The sequence below is a fragment of the Mobula hypostoma genome, chromosome X2 (genome assembly GCF_963921235.1).
Source record: "Mobula hypostoma chromosome X2, sMobHyp1.1, whole genome shotgun sequence".
Taxonomy (NCBI): Eukaryota; Metazoa; Chordata; class Chondrichthyes; order Myliobatiformes; family Myliobatidae; genus Mobula; species Mobula hypostoma.
This window is the reverse complement of record NC_086129.1, coordinates 16,350,643-16,373,735: the sequence shown is the minus strand read 5'-3', so window position 1 is coordinate 16,373,735 and position 23,093 is coordinate 16,350,643. Positions and strand designations below refer to the sequence as shown.

At 41.1% G+C, this 23,093-nt stretch overlaps 1 protein-coding gene across 6 annotated transcripts in view; it reads left to right on the top strand.

Annotated features, from left to right (window-relative positions):
* Positions 1-269: 269 nt before the first annotated feature.
* Positions 270-23,093, top strand: part of aplp2 (amyloid beta (A4) precursor-like protein 2) — a 170,007-nt gene continuing 147,183 nt past the window's right edge. For 5 of the 6 annotated variants that reach the window (XM_063038388.1, XM_063038387.1, XM_063038391.1 and 2 more), the window contains exon 1: positions 278-435. In XM_063038388.1, coding sequence (XP_062894458.1) covers positions 286-435 — 150 coding nt within the window. In that variant the 5' untranslated portion in view covers positions 278-285. Of the gene's footprint in view, positions 436-23,093 lie in introns of all 6 variants that reach the window. The other variant, XM_063038392.1, reaches the window with a different exon arrangement.

The following is a 23,093-nucleotide window of genomic DNA, read 5'->3' as shown; positions in this document are numbered from 1 at the left end:
AAAATTATGCCCCTTATATTAGCCATTTCCGCTCCTGGAAAAAGGGCTCTGACCACTTGATCAATGATCTTGCACACCCCTGTGAATTCTCCTCTCATACTCATTCACTCCAAAGAGAAAAGCCCTAGCCTGCTCAACCTATTCTCCAAAAACATGTTCTCTAATCCAAAAAGCATCCTGGTAAATTTCCTCTACACCTTCTCCAAAGATTCCACATCTTTTTAATAATGAGGCGTTTGGTGACTGAAGGAGCGCGACGTTCGCGAGCGAGCACGTCTAGTGCGTATGCCGGGGACGCGCAGGATTTGCGATCGTCGTTCGGGACTGGCAGAGTTGAGCGGGACGGGGTCCGCCATGGCAACTGCAGTTGTGATTGCTCTTGTCGGTCGCTTACTGCTCTTGGTGGCGGTGCCCGTGGGGGCCACCTACGTCGAGGTAAGGAGCACCCGTTGGCTTGCGGCCGGGCCCACCCGGACCCGTTATCTTCACGCTGGGATTTAACACAGAAATCACTGCAGCTCTCTGCTGCCGGGGTTTGGCGCCGCATCGCCGGTGTCAGACTCACTGGGGCGGGGCTGGGGCTGGTTGGATTAGGTCGGATTGGACTGGGGTCGGGGAAACTGCCCTGGGGAGGGGATGGGTAAGGAAGCTGTGGTAGTAGGAGATGGGATGGAATAGGAGGGTCAGAATGGAATTTGGGGGGAGGGGGGAGACAGGGAAAGGGGGGGTTGGGCTAAGGGGAAAACTAGTTGATGAAGACACGAAATTTCATTGCTATTAAGGGTGGAGGGGGTGGCTAGCTGGCCAAAGGATTTCAGATAAGATATTGTGTGAATAAACCCTTGGGGAGGGTACATTTGTGAGATGTGTTGTGGAATGTGCCCTAATGAGATGCGGATCTCTGAAGAAAGGTGTTGATCAGGGGTTGTTTGTGTTTGGTGAGTGTGAAGTTCCTGGCAGACAGGGTGGAGTGGGGATGGGGGGAATGAATAACAACTGGTATGGTGCCATCTGGTGGACCCTAAGCCTCTCAAGAAGGTGGCTGGCACTGAACTGTGTAGATATGGGTTAATTAGTCCTGAGGCAGTACTGCGCCTTTCCAAAAATGAAAGGGTTCCTTGGGATTACAAAGAAGACATAGCTTCATTCTCCTGTTGGCGGTTTAGGCATTAGTATTTTCTAATTCTTAGAATAGGTTTAGTAATTCTGTAATCAGTGCTGAAGTATTTTCCTTTACTCATAGTTTTAATTTTGTTCCTTGTGATTAAAAACTGCAAGTGTTTGCTGATGTTTTGGACTGTGTAGTGTATCCTTAATCCACATTTGTGGTAGTCAATGCCTATTGATTGCTCATCTTTTTCTTTGCACAGGCTACTTATTAATCAGGCACAGTGTTAAATGTCAAGAAATATCTTTTGGCATCACAGAGATCAAATGAAAGACTTGCAAGTAGTCTGCATAAAACCTAAAAACATGAGTGTGCCAGCAAGCAATGTATATTACAGTTGTGTGGCTATTGCTTTGTTTGCTATCGCAGTGCTGTTTCTGTGGCTTACGTGTTCAGTGTTGCTGTCATCTGCAAATAAGAGTTGCAAATTCCAATATATTTTCTGATTTCTTTTAATGAGATAAATTGTAAGTGGACTATTTGCTGGTAATTGTTATAAGTTGAAAAGCAACAGATACACACCACCATTTTTGTATTTGCCCTAATGAAATGTATTGAGAGTAGAAATAAGTATTTGTAGGGGTTATAAGGGCAAGGCATGTAATCTAAAGCCATGCTTGAATTCCTTCAGCACCTTAGTACAAAGGACTCACGGAAGAAACAATAGTTAGTGCTTTTGCTTAAAAGTTCTGGGATCAATCCTGACTTTATGTACTGTCTGTGTGGAGTTTCCATGTTCATTTCATGGCTGCATGGGTTTTATCTGGGGGTTTTGGTTTTCTCCCTTAATAGCAGGGCAAATCAAGGGCATATTGATGGGCATGTATGAGAATAAGTTGCAGGAGTACAGGGAAGTAAGGAGAGAAAAAAAACGGATTGTTCCCTCCAGAGCTGGCATGGACCTGATGGACCAAATAGCCTGAAGTTGTATATTTAAAATACGAAAAGCTAGTTGTTACATTTCAAATTGAGAAATCATGTTGAGGAAGAGTATGTTTTTGATGCCTTTGGAGACTGACATAAGTAGATGCTCTCAGATTTTAGCCACTTGAATCATTGCACATTGAAGGGGTCATAACTTGGATACTTGTTTAAAAGTAGTTTGGAGTTTTAGTCCTGTGTGGCTTTTCATTGTCTTAACTGAAGTGCACTGATGAACGTGCGTTGGAATTAATTCTGAGAGTCATTGTTGTGGAAGAAATATCATAATGCAAGATATATTAGACAGAAATAAATTTACAAGGCGGAGGTTGTTGGAATAGGGAGGATAAATATTTACATATACTGTTTGGCTAAATTGCTTCCATCCAGTAGCATGCAACTCATTTCCTCTTGGGTGGCATTTTTTAATGTGCATTGCTGAGGAAATGCTTTTAGCTTACCATGTCTGAGTACTAACTTGTCTGATAATTTAGGAGCAATTCAATTCTGATTCATGGACCTCAGTACATGTTGTTTGCAGCATTGATTTTCAATAATCAAATCAACATTTGCAGATATGTAATGTCCCCCCCATTGCCTGTTTCAAAAGCATTAAGTTTGGATTCAGTAATTGTGCCACTGTAAAAGTGATATGCAGAGAAGGGCGAAAAGGAGCATATTTCAAAGAAGATGAAAAGCTGTCTACGCAATTCCTTTCAATCTCTGCCAGGATTTGTGATCTGATTCACTGGGAATTCATACCGTTGCATAAGCTTCAAGGCTATTTTTAACATTATTGGAGATTGTTCCTGTTGTTCGCAATTAACTGCACACTGCTGATGTTGGGAAGTATCTTTAAACATTTTTTTTGAGAATTCATTCACTTTAGCAATTATTGATCTTGACATTTTTTTTATGTGACTGGGGAAGCTGCTTGACATTTGGACTGCAGATGGTGACTGAAGCTGCTTTACAGGGCAATTTGTTTAAACCAGTGAGCAGTTTATTCCTATTTGAATCTTGGAAGCTGCTGGGTTTTTGAGCCCAGCAAATTTGAATCTATAGTGTATAGAATGTTTGTTATGCACATGTTTAAATCATACTTATGACATTGCAATAAGATTAAATGAATGTACATGGTAGGCTTCATGGAAGAGAAAACTTATTAAGGTACAATAATTATTTCTGGTTTGATAATGTACAAATATGGAAACAGGGAAAGGAGGTTGTAGTTCATTATATCAATCCAAGAAGCCTGATTCTGAAGAGTGTGCTTAATAAAAACCCAGAAAGCCACTCAAGCCTCTGCAATATTCAATATCATGGCTGATCTGATCTTTACTGTGTTTTTCCCAAAGTTGCAGGCTTCACTAACAAGAGAAAATCTGCAGATGCTGGAAATCTAAGCAACACACACACAAAAAGATGTGTAGATTTAAAAGGTGGGGGAAGATTTAAAAGCCTCCCCCCCACCACCTTTTAAATCTACCTCTCATCTTTTTCTCCAGTCCTGCTGAAGGGTCCTGGCCCGAAATTTTAACTATTTACTCTTTTCCATGGATGCTGCCTGGCCTGCTGAGTTCCTCCAGCATTTTGTGTGTGTTGCAACATCTATCTATCTCAGCGTTGACAAGATTCAGCAAGTTTCCAAAGCCATAAATTCCAGATATTTTTAATCTTGATTGAGAGTGTTTCTCCAAACTCTATTGAGTACAAGCCAAGATGCTCAATCATTCTTCATAAAGCATCCCCATTATCTTGGAAATCAATTTTCTCTGAGGTTCCCAGCGAAAGTACTTCTCCATAAGTACTGAAAGCAAACATGTAAGCAATTGGGCAAGTGTCATCTCACCAAAACCTGTAGTATGACATGATTATGTATATACTCCAATCTACTTGAAATATCAGCCAAAATTCCATTGCCTTTTTGATTACCTGCTGTACCCTTGGCTGACATTGTTTTATGTGCAGAGGCACCCAGATTCCTGTGTATCATGCATTCTGTCATCTTTCTCTTCGGTTAAACAATATCCCACTTTTCAATTTTTTCTGATTAAAGTGGATAAACTCACATTTCCTTTCATTTATTTAATCAGTAGTGTTTGCTCACTATACATCTAACTGTTTCCTTTGCAGGCTTTGATTTTCTTTCAGCTTGTTTTCCTCTCTTATTATCATCAAATTTGTACACTTAGCCATTTCAGCTGACGCATTAACACCAGTCAAAAATTGCGGGGACACTGTGTGTTACAGATTGTCAACATGAGGATAACCCATCTATCTCCATCTGTTTTCTGTTGGTTCACCAACCTACGGCAACCTTTGCTAGTATTATTTCTGCCTACCCCACTCCCCCACCTCGAAAATTGCACAATATCCTTCAGTGGCACCTTGTCAATGGCACCTTTGGAAATCTAAATAAAGTCACTGCACTTTGTAATTGGCTGTAATCTTGTATTGTTTGGGGCGATGCTGATAAAGCTAAGGTGTCTTGTCAGAAATCGGCTCTTGACCCAATGTGAACATGTAATTGCTGTTCATTATTACTGGTGAACGCAGCAGGCCAGGCAGCATCTCTAGGAAGAGGTACAGTCGACGTTTCGGGCCGAGACCCTTCGTCAGGACTAACTGAAAGAAGAGCTAGTAAGAGATTTGAAAGGGGGAGGGAGATTCCCTCGTGTTTTCATTATTATGAGAATTGGTTCTCAAGTTATACTTTAAATCTGTACTCACAGATTGTTGATCCCTCAGTGAAATGGGTCCTTTTATCTTTATGTACATCCCTCATAATTGTATACATGTTAATTAATTATTTCCTCCAAACCAGCCTCTCCAACCTTGCTTCATTGCTACATTTTTCCAGTCCTGGCAACATCCTCTTAAATTTTTCCTCTGGTGCAATCACATCTTTGCCGCAGTGTAGTGAACACAGTTATTTTGGTATGCAAGCTCTAGTCGAATTGGTGTTGCATCATTGTCATCTTCTAAGGCAGTAATATTGGATTGAGAATGATTTAACTTCACTTCTGTGGTTCTGAGATGGCTGGTGAGCTTAGTGTCGAGCCAGCATATTCTGTCACAGGAAGGGCATGAGGTGCTTGACAGAACTGGTTGGAGGTTAATTTGTCACAGAACTTGGAATGTGGATTTTATTTGAGGAATCTTGTGTCAGACAAGCAAACAAATAGACCTGTTTTTTGGAACTGAGAAATATAATTACAACCTCGAGCCTGGGAAATGATAATCGTTTTACATGCAAACCTCACTTCTCCCTTTTTAACAGGACTTTAATTCTGCTGTAAATTATCCATTTGCAATATTAATTCAGTTTTTCTGTCTCCATTAACACTGTGAGGAATCTCTTGCATTTCCTGTGTATTCCTACAGCTGTGATGTCCATTTTCCAGCTGCTACATGTTTTTATGGTCTTCCCCCCCCCATCACCATGACAACCTTATCCTTACCTGATCAGAAAGATTTCCTTTTTCCTATCTACTCCGCCCTTGCCCTTTTTGCAACTTTAGAATTATATTAATTTTTTCCTGTTGGAAACACATGGGACTTCAGTTGCCAGAATTTACTCAAAAAAACTGATGGAAGAATTTGGCGTCAAGGGGTGTCTGTTTGAGGGGAGAAGCGAGGAAAAGGGATTGAGGATGTTTCGGGTCAGCACCCTGTGGCTATGGTTGTGATTCTCTCTTCGGTACATGGCCCCCAAAACCACGTAATTTTTGTTAATCTTAGTTGCATTTACTGAAGACCTTCTGAAAGTCAAAATGCATAATAGCTGGTTCTCCTTTGTCTATTCTGCTCATTACATCTTCAAAAACTTCCAATGTATTTGTCAAACATGATGTCCTTCTAATAAATCCATATTAACTGCTCAATTCAATTATTATTTTACATTTTAAAACAATTCTAGGGGACTGGAAGACAAGCAAATGTAACATGGCCATCATAGATGGAAAACAATATCAGTCCAGTCTTAAACATAATAAATTCTGCAGATACTAGAAGTCCAGAGCAACACACACAAAATGCTGGAAGAATTCAGCAGGTCACGCAGTATCTATGGAAATGAATAAACAGTCCACATTTCTGGCCAAGACCTTTCATCAGGATTGAAAAGGAAGGGTGAAGATGCCAGAATAAAAATGTTGGGAGAGGGGGAGGACTGTCCAAAAGATGATAGATGAAGCCAGGTGGGAAAGGTAAAGGGCTGGAGAAGAAGGAATCTGATAGGGGAGTGGAGTGGTCCATGGGTGAAACGGAAGAAGGAGGGGATCCAGGAGGTGGTGATAAGCAGGTGAGGAAAGGAGCCATGAGAGAATAGAAGAGGAAGGGAGAAAACTTTCTGGAATGAGAAATTGATGTTCATGCCATCCAGATGGAAAATGATGTGTTGCTCCTCTACCTTGAGAGTGGCCCCATCGTCGCAAAAGAGGTGGCCATGGATTGGAATCATGTTAGAATGGGAATGGGGATAGGAATTAAAGTGGTTGACCATGGGGAAATTCTACTTTTGACGGATGGAGCGGAGGTGCTTGACGAAGCGGTCTCCCAATTTATGTCACGTCTTACCAGTGTAGAGGAGGCCGCATTGGGAGCACTGAATACAATAGACCAGTGGTCCCCAACCACCAGGCTGCGGACCGGTACCTGGCCACAAAGCATGTGCTACTGGGCCATGAGGAAACGATATGAGTCAGCTGCACCTTTCCTCATTCCCTGTCACGCACTATTGAACTTGAACCCCCCCCCCCCCCCGGTCAGCTGGTCCGCAAGAATATCGTCAATATTAAACCGGTCCGTGGTGCAAAAAAAGTTGGGGACCCCTGCAATAGACAACCCCAACAGATTCACAGGTTAAATGTTGCCTCACCTCAGAGAACTGTTTGGGGCCCTGAATGGAGATGAGAAGGTGAATGGGCAGGCACAACATTTCTGTCACTTGATATGTCACAGGAGGGAGATCAGTGAGGAGGGACAAATGGATGAGGGTATTATGAAGGGAGCGATCCCTGCTGTAGTATATTTGTTTATTGAAAGAATGATTGTGAAGCGGTTTTATGATTGAGAAGCATAATGTAACCATTTTACACTGCAGAGTTGATTATCAGCTAAACTTAAATTGTTAAATGGTGCGATTTGAATTTATTCCAGCTTATTTGCCAAAATTTGAGGATTGTAGGGTCAGTAATGCGATCATTATGTTGCTGTACATGTAGTGATTAGCTGCTCAGAACAACTAAAATGTATTTGGTTATTCTACTGCAGGAACAATTTAGGATGTGTGTGTTTTACTTTGTAGCTGAAGATGTGTATATTGGAGCTCATTTGCATATGTTGAGACATAATGAGCTCATGAACTGAAAACCATGAGGTAGTTTATAATGGGGAGGGGGGTTTCTGAGCAGCTGGGAGGTATGCGCAGAGCTAGTTAGCTGAGAAAGAAAAATATATTCAGCCCCATTCACAACTGTGAAAATGGTTTAGATCTTGTGGAGTACTTTTGAAATACAGTGTTTGTAATGTAGGAATTGGAGCAGTTTATCTCTGCAAATGGTGTTGTGAAATAACGACTTTTCTGAAGAAATATTGGCAAGGACACTGGGATTAGCTGCATCAGTCATTTTTGAAATGGGATGTCTTTGCTTTTCCTCAGCCTTGGTTAATTTCACATGCAAAATGCAGCACTTCTAATTGTGTGCTTTCTCTCAGTATTGCATTTATGGAACTTGCCTTGTTTGGCTTACTGAATATCGAAAGAGCAGTGCATGTGAAAACATTTGTAAGATGTAATCAGTACATTGACATTTGTTTCTCAATTGGAAATTGATTTGCTTATTTCAGAGTTTAGTTTGTCAGCATTTACTTCTGTTGATATTTGTACTGTCGATCATGGAATTCATAGTTTATTAGATTGGATATGAACTGTTCTTAAATTTGTTTTGTTGAATGGTTGAAGTCATGTTTCATTCAATTAGTGTTATTTGAACACATCAATCACAGTCTTGTTTGCATTGCTTTGTGGTGTTTTGTGGCAGGTAAAAAGATATCTGGTTGGCGAAGCTCACTAGGTAAGAGTGGCTAATGTTCTTCTGCAGATGCATTACAGTGGATTCTGGTTAATTGGGCCATCGGTTAATCAGGTCAGCTGTTTATTTGGGACAACTCTTAAAGAACAAAATCTAAATCGTTAAGATATCCAGAACTCCCTTCGTTTATTTAAGACACTGTAATTGGGGCAGGAGGCTGTTGCCAAACAGATTCCGATAAGCATCAGTCGCGTGCACTTATGTGGCCTTTAGACACTACACTATGATGATGATGACGTCGACTCAGACCTGAGAGGCCAGCGTTGGGCATTTTCATGCCTTACAAGGCGCAGTTCGAAAGGCTGTGTGGGGCACCACTCTCCGCACAGACATTTCGTAGTATTATTTTACTAAGCCGAATTGCGAGCTTGACATCAACCCGGCACGGATGGAGAGTGCACACGGGAGCGGTCTGTCACTGGATCAAACTCGGGAACATCCATTCTTGAGCCTGGCACTGATCTCCCTGCGCCTCCAGCTGACGCTACACTGTGCTTAGAGCAATCAGTTTTTAAATAGCATCAGTTGTATGTGTTGTGTTCAAAAAGTAATGAATTTTTGTCACTGATAGTTGGCAAGAAATAAACAGACAATTCAGAACTGTTTTGCCACTGTGGTTTCAAGCATTCAAGCTTGGAGATGTCAGAAATGGGTGTCAGACATTATGGAACAAACGTTTTTTAAATAGCATAAGTTGTGTGTGCTTGTGTTATGTTATTCATTTGAGCCAGTGGATATCCAGAATTTGTCCAGGGGCAGTTCAGTAAATCTCATCTTGATTGCATGATTAGAAACCACCTCACAAAGTTCTTCCTCTTCTCTCAAAGCCAAGTTTTCAGACCAAGCAGAAGATTCAGAGAAATGGTCCCTCACCTGTGTTGAAAGGGAGAAAAAATACTGTTCAATTTTGTTCTGCAGTTCTTCCAGGTGGTTTTCAAGAAGACTCAAGACTTTCTGATCTCCTTCCACACTCTCAAACCAAAGCAGCAGTGGCAACATTTCAAGATTTTTTTTTGCAACATGATTTTTCCAAAGATTGTTTTTTTTTTAAATCTAAGAATCTTGTCACTTCTGTAGCCATTCTTCATCTTCAAAAGTACTTAGCAAAATCTCGCCTACTATTTTTTTGACAGTGCTGCTGCTCAAAGTTGACCTTTCAGCTCAGACACCCTGTTGAGAACTCTTCCTCTGCTAAACCACTGGATTTCTATATGTAGCAGGAGATTGGTGTGTTCCTTGTCCAGGTTTTCACAGTTTTTTAAACATTCTCAAGTGAACTGGTCTTTGTTGGATCTTTGAGTCTTTATTTTTGTTGCATCATAGGGAACTTTTTTCATTCCATCTCCCAAGAGTTTTTGACATTGGCATCTCTCTGTGAAGAAAGCAGCGTGTTGTGACAACATCTGGATTTTTTTTTATTTCACAAGAGAAACGAAACCTCTCATGGAGCCAACCATTGATAAGGCCCCATCAGTACAGATGCCAACACAGTTTCTCTAAGTCGGATCTTTTGTGTACAGATATGAAGACAAAACATTAAATATATCTTGGCCTTTGCTTGTTTTGGGCAGCTCTTTGCAACAGAAAAAGTTTTCTTTAATTTCTCGGTCACTTAGAAATCTTACAAATGCTCCAACATAATAGTTATTGGTAACACTCACAACACGCTGGAGGAACTCAGCAGCATCAGTGGAAAAGATCGGTCGACGTTTCGGGCCGGATCCCTTCAGGACTGTAGAGGGAAGGGGCAGAGGCCCTATAAAGAAGGTGGGGGGAGGGTGGGAAGGAGAAGGCTGGTAGGTTCCAGGTGAAAAACCAGTAAGGGGAAAGATAAAGGGGTGGGGGAGGGGAAGCAGGGAGGTGATAGGCAGGAAAGGTGAAGAAGGAATAGGGGAAAACACAATGGGTAGTAGAAGGAGGCGGAACCAAGAGAGGAGGGGAAGTTGGAATCTACTGCCATGATGAGGCTAAACTCAGGTTGGAGGAGCAACACCTCATATACCGTCCAGGTAGTCTCCAGCCCCTTGGTATGAACATAGAATTCTCCAACTTCTAGTAATTCCCTCCCCCTCCCTTCCCCTATTCCTATTTCACTCTGCCCCCTCCCCCAGCTGCCTATCACCTCTCTCTTGGTTCCGCCTCCTTCTACTACTCATTGTGTTTTCCCCTATTCCTTCTTCACCTTTCCTGCCTATCCCCTCCCTGCTTCCCCTCCCCCACCCATTTATCTTTCCCCTTACTGGCTTTTCACCTGGAACCTACCAGCCTTCTCCTTCCCACCCTCCCCCCACCTTCTTTATAGGGCCTCTGCCCCTTCCCTCTACAGTCCTGACAAAGGGTTCCGGCCCGAAACGTTGACCGATCGTTTCCTCGGATGCTGAGTTCCTCCAGCCTGTTGTGAGTGTTGCTTTGATCCCAGCATCTGCAGATTATTTTGTGTTTAATATTTATTGGTGAAATCTGTTGACTCATCAACCTGGATAGAGAAGCTGTTGTTTTTCAGTTTATCACACAAAATTTCTTTAGCATCATTTGACATGTCATCAATACATCGACTTATCGTACTGCTTGAAAGTGAAACCTTTTAAATTTCTTGTACTGCATTTTGCCGAGTATAACTTTACACGCTGGCATTATCAGGTTCTCACCAACAGTGTGACTTTACCTTTTCTGCATAATAAGTTCTGCTACTAAAATAACTTGCTTCCTGAATTTGTTTACTGACTGTGACTTTATTAACAAAAGCTTTACTCTTTGTTTTGAGATTCCAATAGTTGTTTAAAATAATCAGCGCTTTTACATGTCATATGTTGGCTGTGATTTGTAGTTAAGTGTCTTTAATTTTGCTGGAGCCATTACTGCATTTGTAAGTAGTTTGCCACAGACTAGGCACAATGGAATAGAAACATAGAAAACCTACAGCACAATACAGGCCCTTCGGCCTACAATGCTGTGCCTAACATGTACTTACTTTACAAATTACCTAGGGTTACCCATAGCCCTCTATTTTTCTAAGCTCCATGTACCTATCGAGGAGCCTCTTAAAAGCCCCTATTGTATCCGCCTCCACCACAGTCGCCGGCAGCCCATTCCACGCACTCACCACTCTCTGCGTAAAAAAAAAACAAACACTTACCCCTGACATCCTCTCTGTACCTATTTCCATGCACCTTAAAGCTTTGTTCTCTTGTGTTAGCCATTTCAGTCCTGGGAAAAAGCCTCTGACTATCCACACGATCAATGCCTCTCATCATCTCATACACCTCTATCAGGTCACCTCTCATTCTCCGTCACTCCAAGGAGAAAAGGCCAAGTTCACTCAACCTATTCTCATAAGGCATGCTCCCCAATCCAGGCAACATTCTTGTAAATCTCCTCTGCACCCTTTCTATGGTTTCCACATCCTTCCTGTATTGAGGTGACCAGAACTGGGCACAGTACTCCAAGCGGGGTCTGACCAGGGTCCTATATAGCTGCAACATTACCTCTCAGCTGTTGAACTCAATCCCACAGTTGATGAAGGCCGATGCACCATATGCCTTCTTAACCACACAGTCAACCTGCACAGCAGCTTTGAGTGTCCTGTGGACTCGGACCTCAAGATCCCTCTGATCCTCCACAGTGCCAAGAGTCTTACCATTAATACTATATTCTGTCATCATATTTGACCAACTAAAATGAACCACCTCACACTTATCTGGGTTGAACTCCATCTGCCACTTCTCAGCCCAGTTTTGCATCCTATCAATGTCCCGCTGTAACCTCTGACAGCCCTCCACACTATCCACAACACCCCCAACCTTTGTGTCATCAGCAAATTTACTAACCCATCCCTCCACTTCCTCATTCAGGTCATTTATAAAAATCACGAAGAGAAGAGGTCCCAGAACAGATCTCTGAGGCACAGACCACTGGTCACCGACCTCCATGCAGAATATGACCCATCTACAAACACTCTTTGCCTTCTGTGATTAAGCCAATTCTCGATCTACAAAGCAAGGTCCCCTTGGATCCCATGCCTCCTTACTTTCTCAATAAGCCTTGCATGAGATACCTTATCAAATGCCTTGCTGAAATTCATATACACTACATCTACTGCTGTACCTTCATCAATGTGTTTAGTCACATCCTCAAGAAATCCAATCAGGCTTGTAAGGCATGACCTGCCTTTGACAAAGTCATGCTGACTATTCCTCATCATATTATGCCTATGCCTCTCCAAATGTTCGTAATTCCTGCCTCTCAGGATCTTCTCCATCAACTTACTGGTCTATAATTTCCTGAGCTATCTCTAACTCCCTTTCTTGAATAATGGAACAACATCCGCAACCCTCCAATCCTCCGGAACCTCTCCCGTCCCCATTGATGATGCAAAGATCATCGCCAGAGGCTCAGGAATCTCCTCCCTCGCCTCCCACAGTAACCTGGGGTACATCTCATCCAGTCCTAGTGACTTATCCAAATTTATGCTTTCCAAAAGTTCCAGCACATCCTCTTTCTTAATGTCTATATAGGTGTCCCCCGCTTTTCGAACGTTCGCTTTACGAAACCTCACTGTTACGAAAGACCTACATTAGTACCCTGTTTTCGCTTTCAGAAGGTGTTTTCACTGTTACGAAAAAAAAGCAACGCGCGATAAAAAATTCCGTGTGCAAAAAAAATCAGTGCGCTCTCCCCCGGATTCGGAACGGCATTGCTTTAACATGCGCCTGTGAGCAGCCGTTTGCAAGATGAGTTCTATGGTGTCGGAAAAGCCTAAAAGAGCTCGTAAGGGTGTTACGCTTAGCGTAAAACTAGACATAATTAAGCGTTTCGATCATGGTGAACGAAGTAAGGACTAAACAGGAGGAATTCAGCAGGTGCTGGAAATTCAAGCAACACACATCAAAGTTGCTGGTGAACGCAGCAGGCCAGGCAGCATCTCTAGGAAGAGGTACAGTCCTGACGAAGGGTCTCGCCCTGAAAGGTCGACTGTACCTCTTCCTAGAGATGCTGCCTGGCCTGGTGTGTTCACCAGCAACTTTGATGTGTGAAGTAAGGACTAAGTGAGTTTGGCTTGTGGAAGCTGACGAAGATGATGTTGAAGAGGTTTTGGCATCCCATGACCAAGAACTGATAGATGAAGAGCTGATGCAATTGGAAGAGGAAAGGATAACAATCGAAACCGAATGCAGTAGCGAAAGTGAAGCAACTACGTGAGATTTTCGCTGCAATAATAAAGTACGACTTTAATTTTGAAAGGGTATGTAGGTTTTGGGGATATTTGCAAGATGGTTTGAGTGCTTACAAAGAACTGTATGATAGAAAAATGCGTGAGGCTCAGCAGTCAAGCAAGCCTTCCACATCAGCCACAGCAGACGACGAACCTCGACCTTCAACATCGAGGTGGGCAGTCATAGGAGAAGATGAGCTTCCTGCTCTAATGGAGACAGACACCCCAGTGTCCCACCACCCCAACATCCAGACCGCGGACAGTTACTGTACCGATTCACAGAGAGTGCAGCAGTAGCCGGGAGGCACACAACACATCTTTAAGAAAAAAGCCGAAATAAACTAATTAGGTGCCGCCTCACACGTAAATGTCGGCCCAGATCAAAGGTGATGCAATCGGCACTGATCTGGGCCGACAATTACGTGCCGGGCAGCACCTAATTAATTAGCATGTTTATTTCGGCTTTTTTCTTAAAGATGTGCTGTCTGCCTCCCGGCTACCGCTGGACCCCTGCGTGCTTCGCGGCAATGTATCGGTTGGCGGCCTGGAGGGTGGGGGCCACTGCACCAGCCAACCTACGACGACTCAGTCTAACACACCATCAGTGTGCTCGGCGCTGATACTACACTGTACATACATTATTTCTACTTTATATAGGCTGTGTATTTTTACGTGTTATTTGGTATGATTTGGCAGCTTCATAGCTTAAAGGTTACTGGAGAGCGCTTGCGCCGTGTTTTTTCCAACAGCACTTGCGTGAGATTTTCTGCCGACGGCGCTTGTGTGAGATTTTCGCTATGGCGAACAGTGCTGTAATGATTGTGGAAAAGTACTTCTACTTTAGGCTGTGCAGTTATCATATCATTCCTGCTTTTACTATGTGTTATTGTTATTTTAGGTTTTATGTGTTATTTGTCATGATTTGGTAGGTTATTTTTGGGTTGCCAACGCTCTCAAAATTTTCCCATATAAATAAATGGTTAATGCTTCTTCGCTTTACGACATTTCGGCTTACGAACCGTTTCATAGGAACGCTCTACCTTCGGATGGCGGGGGAAACCTGTATGCTCAAGCTTTTCAGTCTGCTGTAAGTCATCCTTACAATTGCCAAGGCCCTTTTCCGTAGTGAATACTGAAGCAAAGTATTCATTAAGTATCTCCGCTATCTCCTCCGATTCTGGAATAGGACAACTTGGATCATTAGTCCATGTAAAACCCATTGATAAGTAGCTGTCATTGTAAAGATGGAATTTTTTCTGTCCGTTGTTGCACTGGTGCAGTGAAATGACTCAGAAGATTGCAATTCTTCATCATTAGCCTTATCAGAATTGTCCTTAGGCCGAGGCCTAGAATTCTCCTCTTCCATCACATACCAACTCTTCAAAAATCGCCACATTGGACTGTCAGTCATGTCTGTAAAAAACGGGTTAATAAAATACTCCTGTGTATCCTTGGAGTTTAGAAGAATGAGGGGAGACCTCATAGAAACATTTCGAATGTTAAAAGGCATGGACAGAGTGGATGTGGCAAAGTTGTTTCCCATGATGGGGGAGACTAGTACGAGAGGGCATGGCTTAAGGATTGAAGGGCGCCCTTTCAGAACAGAAATGCGAAGAAATTTTTTTAGTCAGAGGATGGTGAATCTATGGAATTTGTTGCCACGGGCAGCAGTGGAGGCCAAGTCATTGGGTGTATTTAAGGCAGAGATTGATAGGTATTTGAGTAGCCAGGGCATCAAAGGTTATGGTGAGAAGGCGGGGGAGTGGGACTAAATAGGAGAATGGATCAGCTCATGATAAAATGGCGGAGCAGACTCGATGGGCTGAATGGCCTACTTCTGCTCCTTTGTCTTATGGTCTTATGGGAGAGGCTGACGCCACAGCCCAAGTTGAACGAGTCCATTCAATGCTTAGAAAATGTACTTCATGATCCTCACCAACCTACCGTCCTCCCCTCCAGACTCATCCAAATAAATACGGTCCTACTGCTTACTACCTTACTGGGCTGAGATTAGCAATCTAATGAGATTGCTAACGGAGCTGTTCACTCACTGCCCACTACTGTACTGTGAACTCTAGCATTGTGCGTTGCTTGAAGTTCCAAAAATGTTTTTTTTTAAATCATAATCTCTTGTGGAAACCCAAGTAACCTCTGGCGGAACCCTGGTTGAGAAACCCTGCTGTAGTAGTATTGGTAGTGCGAAAACTTGTTCTGTATTTCATTTAAATGCACAAGTTGTCCCTCAGTTAAATGGTCGTTTGTCTTTTTAAAAAACATTTCCATGAAACTTTGGCTGATTGGGGCAGCCATTCAGTTGGGCCAAAATGAATTGGTCCCGATGTGTCCCAATTAACTGGAATCCCTTGCCTTGTACCATCTTGAATTTCTGCTGTGCTTAGACTACAAAACAAGAGTGGAATGTGGCCATTCAGCCCATTAAGTCTTCTCTGCCCATCAATCATGGCTGAATATTTTTCTTAGCACTGCTCTACTACCTTCTCCCTATAACCTTTAACCCCATTACTAATCAAGGACATACCAATCTCTGAAATACATCTGATGACTGGCCTACATAGACATGGTAATAAATTCCATGTATTCACTACCCGCTGGTGGAAGAAATTCCTTTTCATCTCAGTTTTAAAGGGATGTCCCTTTATTCTGTCTAAATCTGCATCTGACTCCAGATCAAGGGTCTCAACCCGAAATGTTGACTGTCCGTTTTCTTCCATTATGCCAACTGACCTACTGAGTTCCTCCAGTTCCTTTTTTATTGTTCCAGATTGCAGCATTTGCTGTCTTTTGTGTCTTATTTGGATCTTATTCCCTCCTACGAATGGAAACATCTTCTCCATATACACTCCATCCAGGCCTTTCATGGGTTGGTTTGAAAAGAAATTAGCATTTGGGAGAGCTGGTCAAAATATGGGATATGGGTGCATGAACAGGCACTTGGTCCATTATGTCTGTGTTAGCCACGATGCTGTTTTAAATTGCAAATTTGCCTGTACATGGACTCTATTTTTCCATTTACTGCTTGGTCACGTGCCTGTATAAATGCCTCTGAAGCAATGCTATCATCTGCTTCCACAGTCTCCCTTGGCAACACATTCCAGCTACCTGTGCAAAGAAAAACATACCTCATAAATCTTTTAAAATGGCTCCCTCTCACCTTAAACCCAGGCCGCAAGTGTTTTAATCACAAATAGGTGAAAATCTGCAGAAGCTGGAAATCAAGCAACGCACACAAAATGCTGGAGGAACTCAGCAGGCCAGGCAGCATCTATGGAAAAGAGTACAGTTGACATTTTGGGCTGAGACCTTTCATCAGGACTGGGGGAAAAAAGATGAGAAGTTAGAGCAAGAAGGTGGGGAGAGGGGAGGAAGAAACACAAGGTGATGGGTGAAACCGGGAGGGGGAGGGATGAAGTAAAGAGCTGGGAAGTTGATTGGTGAAAGAGATACAGGATTGGAGAAGGAGGAATCTGATAGGAGAGGACAGAAGGCTGTGGAACAAAGAAAAAGGGGAGGAGCACCAGAGGGAGGTGATAAGGTGGGAAATGGGAATGATGGAGGATTGAGGGGTGCATTACTGGAAGTTCGAGAAAATTATGTTTATAGGATAAGTTTGGAGGCTACCCAGATGAACTATAAGGTGTTGCTCTCCCAACATGACTGTCCCATCGAGACAGTAGAGAAGGCCATGGATTGGCATGTCGGAATGCGAATGGAAGTGGAATTAAAACAGGTGGCCACTGCGCGATCCCACAGTGCCTGGTGAAGTGATCTCCCAATTTATGTCAGGTCTCACCAATTAAAATGGGATGAGGCTTTTCATTCCTGAATGAAGTAGATGTCCTCCTCCTTCAAAGAAAGGGGCTTTCCTTCCTCCACCATCAATGCTGCCCTTAAAAGCTTCTCTTCCATTTCACGCACGTCTGCTCTTACCCCATCCTCCTGCCACTCTACCAGGGATAGGGTTCCTCTTGTCCTCACCTACCACCCCACCAGAGTCTAGCACATAATTCTCCAGAGCTTCCACCATCTCTAATGGGATCCCACCACCAAGCATATCTTTTCCTCCCCACCCCCCCACTTTCTGCTTTCCACAGTGATCGTTCCCTACACAACTCCCTTGTCCATTTATCCCTTTCCACTGATCTCCCTCCTGGCACTTATCCTCATAAGCGGAGCAAGTGCTACACCTGCCTCTCTACACCACCTCCCTCACTACCATTCAGGGCCCAAACAGTCCTTTCAGGTAAGGTGACACTTCACCTGTGATTCTTTTGGTGTCATCTGCTGTATCCAGTCATCCCATTGGTGAGACCCGACATAGATCGGGAGAGCACTTCGCTGAACTACATTCCGTCTGCCAGAAAAAAGCGGGATCCCCCAGTGGCCACCCATTTCAATTCTGCTTCCCATTCCCGTTCCACGATGTCAGTCCATGGCCTTTTCTACTGTCGCACCTTATCTCCTTACCAGTCCATCATCTCCCTCTGGTGCTCCTCCCCCTTCCCTTTCTTCCATGGTCTCCTGTTCTCTCCTATCATATCCCCCCTTCTCCAGCCCTTTATCACTTTCACCAATCAACTTTCCAGCTCTTTACTTCACCCCTGCCCCTCCAGATTTCACCTTTCACTTTGTGTTTCTTCCTCCCCTCCCCCCACCTTTTAACTCTGACTCCTCATCTTTTTTGCTCCAGTCCTCATGAATGGTCTCGGCCCAAAATGTCCACTGTATTCTTATCCACGGATGCTGCTTGGCATGCTGAATTCCTCCAGCATTTTGTGTGTGTTGCCCTAAGTATTTGGCATTTTCACCCTGGGGGAAGGGGAAGGAAGATGATCTATCCCATCCAGGCCTGCCAGTTTGTTTTATATGCCAATGATATTCCAGAGAAAATAATCCAAGTTTCTCCAGCCTCCCCTGCAGTTTATACTCCCCAATCCAGGCAACATCCTGGTGAACCTCTTATGCACCCTCTCTAAAGCTTCCACGTTCTTCATATAATGTGACCAGAACTACACACAGTACGCCAAATGTAGCCGAACAAAACTTATTTTGCACTTGTAACATGATTTTTTTTTGTCTCTTATACTCCATACCCTGACTGATGAAAGGAATTATGTCATAGACCTTGTTTTCCCTTTTGTCCCGGAGTGGTCCTGTACTCTTCCAAGTTACTTTCGTAAATAAAATGCTTTGGAATATTTCTTGGTCCTATTTATAAAGACATTTCATGGCCCATTTTGCCCTCCTCAAAGTTCTTTTCTTTCTTTTTAAATCTTTTTATTGAATAAGTATACAAAAAGGTAAGCCATATAAACATTAATACAATGTTAAAATATAATAAAATTACAGAAGGTATCAATACCAAAAAAAATACTACAAACAATGTAATTTAAACATAAGAAACCAAGATAACATAATAGTATACTAAATTTTATATATATATCAATAGAAAAAAAGAAAAAAAACCCCCCAAAAAAAACCCACCGTGCAACTAACTAAAAGCAAAGCAAAGCAATGGGCTAACTTGAAACCAAACAGAGTTAAACTTAAAATCACGTCCTCAATCCTGACCTCCATTAAAAACAGTGGAAAAAAAAACAAGAAGGGTATATATTACATTAAATGAAAATATCGAATAAAAGATCCCCAAATCTGTTCAAATTTAAATGAAGAATCATAAAGGTTACTTCTAATTTTCTCCAGATTCAAACATAATATCGTCTGAGAGAACCAAAAAAAAGGTAGTTGGAGCATTAAGCTCTTTCCAATGTTGTAAAATACATCTTTTCGCCATTAAAGTAAGAAATGCAATCATTCTACGGGCTGAAGGGGAAAGATTACTAGAAATTTTAGGTAGTCCAAAGATAGCAGTAATAGGGTGAGGAGAGATATCTATATTTAATACCTTAGAAATAATATTAAAAATGTCTCTCCAAAAAGTTTCCAAAGTAGGGCAAGACCAAAACATATGAGTTAAAGAGGCTATCTGCCCCGATCATCTATCACAAAAAGGATTAATATGCAAGTAAAAACGCGCTAACTTATCTTTGGACATATGTGCTCTATGAACAACTTTAAATTGAATTAGGGAATGTTTAGCACAAATAGAGGAAGTATTAACTAATTGTAAAATCTGCCCCCAATCATCCACAGAAATGGTAAGCCCCAATTCCTGTTCCCAATCTACCCTAATCTTATCAAATGGAGCTTTCCTAAGTTTCATAATAATATTATAAATCATAGCCGATGCACCTTTCTGACATGGATTAAGGTTAATTATCAAATCTAAAATATATGTAGGAGGAAGCATTGGAAAGGAAGAAAGTATAGTACTTAGGAAATTTCTAACTTGTAAATATCTAAAAAAATGTACTCTTGATAAGTTATATTTATTAGATAATTGTTCAAAAGACATAAGGGAACCATCTAAAAATAAATCCAAAAACCGTAAAATACCCTTAGTCTTCCAAGTTTGAAAAGCGCGATCCGTAAAAGAGGGAGGAAAAAATATGTTACCTAAAATAGGAATCGCTAACCCGAATTGATTAAGATCAAAAAATTTTCTGAATTGAAACCAAATACGCAAAGCATATTTAACTATCGGGTTAGACACCTGCTTAAGGCGTTTCGAATCAAAAGGGAGAGAGGAACCTAAAATAGAGCCAAGTGTATAGCCCTGAACAGATTGTAGTTCCAATGCTACCCATTTAGGAATAGATAGTATATCCTGGTCAAGTAATCAAAATTTCATATGTCGAATATTAATTGCCCAATAATAGAATCTAAAGTTAGGTAATGCTAAACCTCCATCTCTCTTAGCTTTCTGTAAATGTATTTTACCCAGTCTCGGATTTTTATTCTGCCAAATAAATGAAGAAATTTTAGAGTCAACTTTATCAAAGAAAGATTTTGGAACAAAAATTGGTAATGCCTGAAACACATATAAAAATTTTGGCAAAAAAAACATCTTAACTGCATTAATACGACCAATCAAAGTTAAATATAAAGGAAACCATTTAGATGAGAGTTGAGTAATATGGTCTATTAATGGTAAAAAGTTAATCTTAAATAAATCTTTATATTTACAAGTAATTTTAATCCCAAGATAAGAAAAATAGTTATCAATCAATTTAAATGGAAATTTACAATATAAGGGAAGATGTTTATTAATCGGAAAGAGTTCACTCTTACTAAGATTTAATTTATAACCTGAAAAAAAACCAAATTGTGCTAATAACTCTAAAACAGCAGGAATGGATTTCTCAGGATTAGAAATATATAAAAGTAAATCATCAGCATAGAGTGATAATTTATGGGACTTTAATCCCCGAGTTATCCCAGTAATATTTGAAGATTCTCGAATGGCAATTGCAAGAGGTTCTAATGCAATATCAAATAATAGGGGACTAAGAGGACAGCCTTGTCGAGTACCTCGAAAAAGAGGAAAAAAAGGTGAGTTTAAAGAGTTAGTACGGACCGAGGCTACAGGGGAATGATATAACAGTTTAATCCAGGATATAAATTTCAAGCTAAAATTAAACATTTCAAGCACCTTAAATAAATAAGGCCATTCTACTCTATCAAAAGCTTTCTCGGCATCTAAAGAAATAACACACTCAGGAACATTTTGTGAGGGAGTATAAATGATATTTAACAATGTACGAATATTATAAAAAGAGTAACGACCTTTAATAAAACCCATTTGGTCTTCCGAAATAATAGAAGGAAGTACTTTTTCTAGTCTATTTGCTAATAACTTAGAAAAAACTTTAGAATCAACATTTAATAGCGATATTGGTCTATAAGATGCACATTGAGTAGGGTCTTTATCCTTCTTTAGTATTAAAGAAATTGACGCTCTATTAAAAGATTCAGGAAGTTTACCAAGTTTCAGAGAAGCCTCAAAAACCCTACAGAGCCAAGGGATCAATAAAGAAGCAAAACATTTATAAAATTCAACGGTAAACCCATCCGGGCCAGGAGCTTTCCCCAAATTCATAGAAAGAATAACATTCTTAATCTCATCCATAGTAATGGAAGTATCTAATATAGAAGACATATCCTGTGAAATCTGAGGGAAGTCTAAATTATCTAAAAAATCATTCATATATTTAGAATCTCGAGGAGACTCTGATTGATATAAAGAAGAATAAAAATCACAAAAGGTTTGATTAATCCCCACATGATCCAGTATCAATCGATCATTTTGGTTATAAATCTGATTGATTTGAGATTTAACATAATTAGATTTCAATTGATTAGCCAGCAGCTTGCCAATTTTGTCACTGTGAACATAAAATTCACTTCTTGTTTTCTTTAATTGGTTTACAATCGAGGACGAGAGTAGTAAACTGTGTTCCATTTGAAGTTCAGTTCTTTGTTTGTATAACTCCTCAGAAGGAGCCATAACATATTTCTTATCAATTTCTTTAATCTTGTCCACAATTACCATCTCCTCCTGCTTCTGCTTCTTCCTCAAAGCAGCAGAATACGAGATAATCTGACCACGAATATAGGCTTTAAAAGTGTCCCAAAGAGTGTTAACCGAAATATCCTCTGTATGGTTAATTGTAAAAAAAAAGCTCAATCTGTTCATTCATAAAGTTAACAAAGTCCGAGTCCTGAAGCAACAGCGAATTAAAACGCCATTGTCTATTATCTTGTATATTGGCCATAATTTTAATAGAAAGCTTAAGTGGAGCATGATCCGAAATGGTTATAGAATCATAATCCCATTTAATCACTGAAGGAATAAGACGAGAATCAATAAAAAAATAATCAATTCTTGAATAGGAATGATGAACATGTGAAAAGAAAGAAAAATCTTTTTCCTGAGGATGCAGAAAACGCCAAATGTCCGTCGACCCAGAATCAGAAAGGAAAGAGTTAATCAAAGTTGCAGATTTATTAGGTAAGGTCCGTAAAGGAGCCGAACGGTCCAAAGCTGGAGACAAACAGGTATTAAGATCTCCGCCCCAGATCAATGAAAACTCGTTCAAATTCGGAAACTGATTAAATAATGATTTATAAAATTCCGGACAGTCCATATTAGGAGCATAAACATTAACCAAAACTACTTTTTTATTAAATAGTAAACCACTAACCAATAAAAATCTACCATTCGGATCAGAAAAAATATCCTGTTGTATAAAAGTAACTGAGGAATCTATAAAAATAGAGACGCCTCGAATCTTAGCATTGGAGTTCGAATGAAATTGTTGACCCTTCCAGAATTTAAAAAAACGTAGTCTGTCCCCCCTCCGTACATGGGTCTCTTGTAAAAATAAAATTTGTGCTTTAAGTCTCTGGAACACTTTAAAAACTTTTTTCCTTTTAATAGGATGATTAAGACCGTTAGTATTCCAGGAGACAAAATTAATAATAGACTCCATAAATCCTAAAGTCAACCCACAGCGAGGAGGATTGACGATAGGCTCGACCCACGAACCCGGAGAGGAAACAGAACATACAAAAGATACCGGGAAAAAGGACGCAACCAGTACTTCAATAATGTATATAGCCCAAAGAGAAAAAAACTAAAACGTGAAGCCCCTCCCACCACCCACCACCCCAAGACCGCAAGGCAGAATCTAAAGCAGACCCGCCCGAAAGAAGCAAGCGCTAAAACTACCCCCATGACTTCCGGTATACGCTCCCTAAAAAAAGTTATAAATAT